At 44.6% G+C, this 9,323-nt stretch overlaps 2 protein-coding genes across 2 annotated transcripts; both read right to left on the bottom strand.

Annotated features, from left to right (window-relative positions):
- Window positions 1–3,283: 3,283 nt before the first annotated feature.
- On the bottom strand, window positions 3,284–3,787 carry LOC308286697 (ubiquitin-conjugating enzyme E2 G1-like; the record flags this gene model as incomplete). The annotated part of the gene is made up of 1 exon (XM_080727793.1): window positions 3,284–3,787. One exon carries the CDS (start codon window positions 3,785–3,787, stop codon window positions 3,284–3,286), a length of 504 nt encoding a protein of 167 aa, XP_080583919.1.
- Window positions 3,788–6,515: 2,728 nt separating this feature from the next.
- LOC308286989 (glycerol-3-phosphate acyltransferase 4-like) lies at window positions 6,516–7,898 on the bottom strand (the record flags this gene model as incomplete). Its single annotated transcript, XM_080728110.1, has 1 exon — window positions 6,516–7,898. The coding sequence occupies one exon, from the start codon at window positions 7,896–7,898 to the stop codon at window positions 6,516–6,518; it is 1,383 nt and encodes a 460-aa protein (XP_080584236.1).
- Between the last annotated feature and the right edge of the window lie 1,425 nt (window positions 7,899–9,323).

The following is a 9,323-nucleotide window of genomic DNA, read 5'->3' as shown; positions in this document are numbered from 1 at the left end:
TGAAAAGACTAAGCTTATTTCCACTGGAAACCATTGAAGTATCTCATATAACATTGAATGACAGACAAATAGAACACAGTACTATGCAGTAGATATGTAAAGAAAAAGAAAAAAGAAAACAGTAAGTCTAAACAAACATTCTGCCTAATTGCCTAATTGTAATTATTAGGCAGTTGGATAGTTATTTGGGCTCAATATAAGTAGGAATGTATTATCCCGTTTTACTTTTAGGCTACATTAAGTAGCCTATATTTTGATGCCAATACTTTTATACTTTGACACAAAATTTGTGTACTTAATACATTTTGAATATCAGACTTTTACTTGTTACTTATTCCACCACTGGCAACCACAGCCCAAAGGAATAGTGAGTAGGCCTACAGTAGCCTTGTGTGTTTGTTTGATTGATTGAATACTTTATCAGTTTGCATAGGAAAAGCAGGACAGTACAGTTCAGATACACAGTCTAATAGGATTTAAACCCAAGAAAGCACAATGGCTTGCCGCTTGTTACATTGGGGCCCTTTTGCAGGCCTTCCCAAAAGCATAGAGGAAGCATCATCAATATTTCTATTCTCATTATTAATTTTTGTTGAAACTTCACTCAGATGGCAGATGGCACAGGGGCAAAGCACCTTTCCAATACTGCGTAGTCTTTGAATCCACTGCGGTGAATCAAGCTTGGCTGAGCATCTAGATACAAACATAATTGGCGATGAGATTATGCTGATCACGTGTCAGCCTCTGTTCACTAGTCATTAGTGCAGCAAAGATCTTCCTGCCTGATAACGGCTATCATCCTCTCAGAACACAACCAGTTATGTTTGTATAGACGCTCGGCCAAGCTGGATTCACCGCAGTGGATTCAAAGACTCTGTGGCATTGGAAAGGTGCTTTTCCCTGCTCCATCTGAGTGACCATAGCTGTGCTATAGTTTCAATTTATGAACTAGACTGCACTCTTTCGAGGTGCCAACTTCTGCCTCGTGCACTCGTGGCCATATATGGCCTACTTGTGCGCCAGCAGAGTGCCCTGCCTTTGTACTGTCGGCCGGAAACAGACAGCCGGAAAAAGTAGTACTTGCGCGCTCTGTTGGCACAAGTAATAAAGGGTTTTGGAGGAATGGTGGTTTGTTATGTTTGCCAGACCCATGACATGGGTAGGCCTACATAAGCAAATGTCGGTCTGTCCCTTTTCTATATAAAGGGTATATATGATGATGACATGATGATGACATACCTACAAAAGGCATGATGTCATAAATGATGATGACAGACAGGGGGTCTGGCACAACCAGGTTGACCTGGTCTAGTTTTATTACATACAATACTTTTTAGGACCTTTTTGTATGTATGACAATATCCCATATTACAATAAAAATCACACCCAATGTGAAGTGAGCGGTGGTCGTGCTTGCATAACGTCTTCAATTGGTAATTGGTGATGTAATACAGGCTACACACACGCACATTGCTATGGCAAAACACATTGCTATGGCAAAGCGCTGAGGAAAAGTGGCTACAGATAGGTCTAGGATGTAATTGGTGATGTAATATGGCTACACACACGCACATTGCTATGGCAAAACACATTGCTATGGCAAAACGTTGAGGAAAAGTGGCTACAGATAGTGGCTACAGATAATTGGTGATGTAATATGATGTAATATGGCTTCACACACACATATTGCTATGGCAAAACGCTGTGGAAAACACATTGCTATGGCAAAACGCTGAGGAAAAGTGGCTACAGATAGTGGCTACAGATAATTGGTGATGTAATATGATGTACTATGGCTACACACACACACACATATTGCTATGGCAAAACGCTGAGGAAAACACATTGCTATGGCAAAACGCTGAGGAAAAGTGGCTACAGACACACGCACAGCCACTCTTAGGAGCGGTTTACCACCGCTCAAAAACACACAAAAATGGGTAATAAAAAACTAAATTAAAACGAATGCTTAAAAAAATTGAAAAATAACCGTGGTAAAGTCTTCACGACAAGGAGGCGGACCCACCTTGCATGTCACACCCGCGTGTCATTTAAAATCGCACCTGTATTAAACAAGACATACGTGCATATCTCCTTGAATGGGCCGTTCTGTCCATGATGTTAGTTATCTCCATGCATGGAGTGTATGGAGAATAAACTGGCAGGTAGAGATATAGCAAGCATAGGCCAGTAACCTATTGACTCGGGTCAGAAATTCAGTATGACATGCCATGAACAAGTTAATAAAAACAAAACATGGTCTAATGATATCCCATGTGGATCTTGGACTTCATGTGGCCAGCATGTGACATCAGTCTTCTATGACATGTTTATGACATAATTATGTATGACGTATGACTCCAAGTTTGGGTGACGATTCATTCACTTCATTTCCATTATAACATTTACTAAAAAAAAGATACAAAATGTGTGGTATAAAAAAGGGCCCATGACTTGATTGATCTCTACAGTAAAATGTCTCATAAATCAATATGTTGAGTATACTCAGGTCAGATTTGAGACTTCAAATGGCACGTAACACTTGGGCTAAAAGGATAACTCAAAAAAAGCTGTGGTCCTAACAGGAGTCCCATATTGAGAATGTCTGAATAAAAATAGGGTAATCATGGTTGGTGGTGTTCTTGACAGACTGAAAGCCCATAGAAATAAAAGGCAAATAATCTGAATTTTCAGAATTATCCATCTTTAAAGATGACTTGGAGCCAAAGTAATGCTGAAATTTCCGTTCAAACAGCACCCATAGCCACGTCGACAGCAGTCGCAGCCATGTTTATGACCTGAATACTGCATCTAATTCTCGTAACAAATCGATCGGGTTGAGTTCAAGAACAGCGCTGGCTGGCATTTGATGTTTTCTGCTGTAAAACATGAAACCTGAAACTGCCTCGAGTTATGATGTTTTCTGGTTGCCCGTGTACGTATAGCAGTCCTGCTAGTGTATAGGCAACCGAGTCCTTTCCCGTCTTATTCTTCAACTTGTTGGGATTTCAGCGTAAACACTACTAAAGTCCCCTGTCAATTCATAAATTATATACTTCCCCAAAAACCCTATATACCGTACTTCTGTTCATCAAATAAGCGGAAAACAACCCCTCCACAAACTCACAGTGTATCACAAAGGTGACACACTGTTAGCTTGTAGATCCCCTTTTGTCGCTGAATGTTCGTCAAATATTTGTCTATTCTCGCCGGATGTTCACCTTCCATGACATTGCCCAGAATAGGTATGTTAGGGTTCGCGGGTGGTTTGAAGAGAAAAACCCTAGTCAAACGACTCCTGACTCTTCCGTACGCAGCGAGAAACCTTCTTCTTGAACTCCCCCAGGGGGTCGTTCCTCCAGTCTTTGGCCGCGTCCACATTGGCGGGAGAGTCTCCGTTGGGGTCGGCCAGCATGGAGATGACGCTGATCATGATGGTCTCCACCGTGTGGACGGGCAGCCAGCGCTCCTCGGGCCTCTCGTAGCCGTACTGGTCCTCGCCGGGCTCGTGCAGGATGGAGATGCACACGTTGCCGTCCTTGCTCACGTTGGGGTGCCAGATCTCCGTGATGAACCTCATCCTGGGCGGCTTGTTGGGGTAGTCCTGGGGGAAGATCAGGTGCGCCCTGAAGAAGCCGCCCTCGTACAGCGTGTCCTTGGGGCCGATGATGACCACCTCCCAGTTGTAGATGTCATCGTCGATGAGGCCGGCAGAGAAGCCCTCCACGGGGTTCTTGGTTAGCTCGCCGAGTTGTTTGGAAAGTAGCAGCTTTGATTGGTTGGACATGTACGTAGCGTTTAGGGGGGGTTTCCTTGATGTTGGCTTGGTACAAAAGTCTGCAACAACTCGATTTCAACCCAAACCGCCGCGAGTTTGCTCCTTATAAACAGGCCATGACGACATAATGACAAGTCCTTAGACTCTTCGCTGATTGGAGGGCTACAAGCAGCTACACTTTCTTTGAAATATTTTACTTTCATTTTATAATCGGCGTCAATGATTTTATAATGGAAGTCAATGGGGCAGGGATTGATCGCGCTGAAACCTTACCCAGGGTTTGAGTCATACATCATAGCTACGTCATTGACAACTGACATCATAGATGACGAATGACACAGGCCAGCAGATCGTGCAAGTAGGGTGATGAGTGCTGTCTGTATGTATGTGGCTGACAGTACAAACTGGCTGTCCCTTTAGCCAATGAGGGAGCAGCAGTCTCGGTGACGTCACCACCGACAAGTGCGTCCTGATATAATTAACAAGGCGCAAGTTGGCACCTCAACAGAGTGCCAACTTGCAAACATCCATACCCATACAGCTACCGTCACCCTACTTGCACGCTCTGCTGATCACACTTGTCGTTTTCTGCGGAAAGTGACGTGATGAGTGCACAAGGCGCAAGTTGGCACCTCAACGGAGTGCAGTCTACTTTGTGAATGTGAGACGTGTTAAAATTGAGGAAGGCCACAAACCCATACAGCAATACTATCCCCCCTTGGAAGCGGTGAAAGCCGCTTCCAAGGAGTGGCTTTGTGTGTCCCGTACATGTCCATATATGGTCATTCCAGTCCAGAATGAACAGGTTTTATCTGTCCCGTACATCCAGAATATGTGTGTCCCGTCTGTCCCGGTCTGATGATTGGATGATTAAAAATGTCCAATGAGACCATACTTTGAAGCTTCACGTGACAATTCATTTTTGAAAAATATGTGTGTCCCGTGCGTCCAGAATTGAGGATTGGTCAAGCTTCACATGACAATTCGGCCCTCCAGATAAAGATAGATCTAGAACACAGAGTTCATAGCTCTAGAACACATAGAATAAAAGTTCACCGCTTCACTTCGAACCGAGGTTTGATTTTTGTATAAAATTACTACAAATTTTGTAATTCTATGCTAATATGTAATTTTATAGTTCTGGAATATGAATCCATTATCTTTGCATTTTATACGGCCAAAATAGGCCATAATTATGTAACAAGAAAAGGAGATGACAATTAGTGCAATTAGTGGACCCACTACTAATCTCTCTCTCTCTTTGTGGTTATTAGTAGCCTACTGGGTCCAGTACTGTAAGTAAGTTTTGTTTTTAATTGGAGTGATGTTGGGTCATAATATGATGGTCTTCTTTCGTGTATCATGGTCCTTGATGATTGGTTGACGACATTTGATAATGGGTGTGCCCTGTGATTGTTTTTGAGCGGTGCTAAACGCTCCTACGTCTGGCTTTGTCTTTTGACCTGGAATGCATTATTACGTAGGCCTATTATTACTTTAACCATTATCTTATGCTTTAGCTATTGAAAGATAGCAGATACACAAGCTCATAGCGCGACACCGAGTGAGCTTGTAGAGCTGCTATTTTTGAAAATTGTGAAAATGTGTGCAAGTCTTGACCCGATTCTATAAATATCTTCTAAATCTCCTCTCCTCACCTACTCCTCTTGACGGACAGCCATTGAGTCGTTTAATATATATATATATATATATATATATATATATATATATATATATATATATATATATATATATATGATCAATCATCAGATTAATAATTGAAGTCAAAAGGGCTCGGATCAGGCTGAAACCTTGCCCATATCCTAGATATCGTAGATATGTCCAAAGCCATTCCATTTATGAGCAGTGCAAACCGCTCCTATACTGTTTGCTTTGTGTGTATTAGCACAGAGCTCCATGTATGGAGATCCGTGCTAATACACATAAAGTAGCCGACGTCACGAACAGAACAGCCCATATAAGGAGATATGCACGTGTATTGTGTTTGCACTGCTCATTTCACACTTTGAGATTTTAATTTTAATTTTATTTTAAATATATTAAAAAGTATTGAGAATAGCCAATCTACAAGCTCACAACTCGTCACATCATGGCAGATTGTGGGTTCGTAGGTCTGCTATTTTCACTACTTTTGTGCGACACTCTTGTTTGATGAAGTAGGGAATGATTTTATGATGATGAAAAAACATTTCAACAAATTTGAAATATGGAGATACAAGGTTTCTGCCCGACGGCAACGATAATGTCACTACCAACTGATTTCACCGTTCTCAAGTGGATCCCAAGATACACATGATTACTGTAGGAAGGAGTGTCTTTCTATAATGACCTGTGAATCTGCATTTGTTTAAACATTTGGCTAAAAATTCTATAATTCTATAAAAAAAATGTAATAAAAATGATTGCTCTCTTGTGTTGGTCTGCTGAACAGTTCAGCAAAGAATGATTAGGGATAAAATACAAGAGTGTCTCTGAGGAAGACGACATGCCACCTTAGCTTCATTTGAACACAAACCAGGCCCCTTTAGAACCATTACATCAAAGAGGACTCGGAACAATCTGTGACAACATGCTAGACTGAGGCAAATTGAGTCATGACGCGGTGACCGAGAAAGCCAAAAGAGGACAGCAGTCCAGTGCACAAAATGCAGCGGGGAAGGAAAAGAGCTTTGACCGCCTCTATTAAAGCCCCCTTCTCTCTTTTAGCGAGCACCAGTCAGTCGTCAGACCCGTTTCCATCAGCTCTACTGTCCTCTTGGGTTCCCACCAGTATCTGACTGTAGAGCTTCTGCTGTTCTTCCTTGAACGTGTGCTTCACCTTCGCTCGCTTCAGACCCCCGTCCCACAGGAGGTCAACCAGTCCTCCTTGCCTGGCTATGGCGGCCTTCACGCGGTTGGAAAACTGCACCGCGTCCTCTCCTTCCTCCTTGTGCATGGGAGGGAGGTACCACACGCTGCAGACGATGGCCCAGCTGCTCATCATGCGCAGCAGGTAGCTGACCATGCCGAACTTGCTGCTGTTCCAGAAAGCGTCTCCGAAGCGCGGGTCGTACTTGATGGCCACGGGGTAGAGGGTGGTGCTGATCTCGAAGCTCCCCTTTTTGAACATCATAACCGACGTGTTGTTGATGCAGGTGCCTTCCGGGAAAATGAGAATGGGCAGTTTTGCTTTATCTTCCACGTGTTCGCTCAGTCTTTTGGCAACCAGGTGGCGATCTTTGGCCTCCGAGCGTTCGAACCAAATGTGCGGACAGGCCTTGACCATGGACCTCTGCATGATCCCCATCAGCCCGCCTTGGATCTGGCCGACCATGGCGTAGCACCGGTCGCTGGCCAGGATTATGACGTCGATGGGAGACGTGTGGTTGGCCACGCAGATTCCACCATTCTTGGGCATGTTCTCAGTGTTGTGGAAGGTGATGATGGCGGTTAAAGCTCGAACGCATATTCTGCAGCACATCAAGTGGACCTTCTCGCTCAGGAGGTTCTTCCACGGGCCGTTTGGCAGGAGCCCTATGAGGGCGGTGAACAGCACGAGCTGGCCTATCCCGGCGAAGGCCAGCGTGACCCGGAGGGGCAGCAGGAAGCCGTAGCGGATTATCACGCCCAGCCCCCACAGCAGCCGGAGCCTCAGCGGTACGTTGTGCACGTAGTTGTTGCTGCGCGTCAGCAGGTTCCACGACTCCAGCTCCTCGGCGTAGAAGCACTTGGTCACTTCGTCGTCCACGATGCTCTCCATGCCTCGCCGGGCGAAGTAGAAGATGTCGGACATCTCGAACTCGGACACCGAGTCCAGGTCCAGGTCTCGGTCCCGGTCACTGCTGCTGCTGCGCCGGATCTCCTTGATCTCCTCCTCCAAGGAGGCGGGCTCCCGGGTGGCGATAGTGTTGGAGTAGGGCTTGTACAGGTGGTTCTTCTCCTGCACCACTCCCTGGCCTTGCCGAGGCATCGCCCACTCGAAGATCCTCAACAGCGATCTCATGTAGAGGCGTCTGAAACCGAAGGAGACCCCTAAGATGGCTGGGACGATGATGCAGACAAGTAGAATGGTGAACCATGCTGTGAAGGAGATGCCCAGCATGAAACACACAAGTTCCATCTTGAATGTATGTGCGGTGCCGTGAGCAATCACGAGTTTAGAACCTACAAGCTGAACACAGCTGGCTAAATCAACATATTTCGTACTTTTCATCACCCAACTCTTTTTAAGACTGTGTGTGTTCTATGACATCAGTCCTATGATGTCAGCCATTCCCTTATTTGGTAGTCATCTCCATATATGGCAAAAGATCAAGTGCTTGAAGGCCAGTCTATGACGTCAGTGATATATGTCAGTATCTCCATATTTGGGCAACAAAACAAGTGAATCAGACTTGCCTCTAAGTACTCTGGTCGGCATCTGATGGGAAACCATGGCAACCCAATATCAACAAACCTGGATGCTGTGTCTTTTTAACAGCCGCCCCCAGATTTGGGAAATCTGTCCTCCTAGACCTAGAGGGAGCAAAGATGACCTGAAAAACAACTGGTTTGGTGTGGGGGACACTGAGGAGGAGCTCAAAGGACAGGGAACCTTATCTACAAAGTAGTAGCCTAACTAAAGTTGAAGTAAAAGTGCCGCAAATTGGAAATACTCCAGTAGGCCTAAAGTAAAAATACATACAATGTGTACTGTTGTACATGTACTTTTACAGTTGCTCTCCACCCTTAGCCTGATTTCAGAAACAATCCACTCTGAGAGTGGGTGGGGTCTATGGTCTGGAACCAGGCTACTCCACCCCTGGTGGTTGTGCCTGTCAGTGGAGGGGTGCATGTTGAACAAGAGTAGCAGGGCGGTCGGAGATGCTTCATCCTCCCAGGGAGGAGGTACAGTAGTGGGCTTAAATGAATTATAACAACAGTCTCTCGTTATAGGGCTGGAAACAGGTGAGACCAGCCTGGTAATTAAACACTTAACTAAAGCATGTGGGTGCATAGCACTTAATACATGACATAGGGACAATGGAGATTGCTTAATCACCAATAGAAAGTGAGTGCGTGAAGGCAGTTGACTCACACAGTCAGTGTCAGTAGACATTTCCAGTGTCAATAAACTCACAGCTTCACATTTGAACTAGAGAGATGCACTCCTTGGAGCGCAGATCTCCGCCAGGCCGGGTTGTCTACCCAGGGCTGTATCAAGGGCTCTATTATGATCCAGGTCTTATGCCTTATGCCTTAACTTCTTTGCCTTTTTTTTTTACTATTTTGAAAAACATTTTTAAATACTTCAAATGCTGATCTACATCTGCACGTTGTGAGCTTGCAGATCAGCTATTTGAAATATTTAAAAAAATATGTCTATATAGTAAAAAAGGCAAATAAGTTAAGGCATAAGGCATAAGACCTGGATCATAATAGAGCCCTGTGTGTGTATCGATCATCAGCTACAGACTGTGCTGCAGCTCTACTTCCTGATAGCCACAGCAGGAAGTAAAGAGAGTAACGAAGAACAGGTCTAGCAAGGACAGGACTACAGTAAATT

The sequence above is a fragment of the Nannobrachium achirus genome, assembly GCF_963921795.1.
Source record: "Nannobrachium achirus genome assembly, chromosome: 6".
Classification (NCBI taxonomy): Eukaryota; Metazoa; Chordata; class Actinopteri; order Myctophiformes; family Myctophidae; genus Nannobrachium; species Nannobrachium achirus.
The sequence above is the reverse complement of the archived record's forward strand: the minus strand, read 5'-3'. Positions and strand labels throughout refer to the sequence as shown.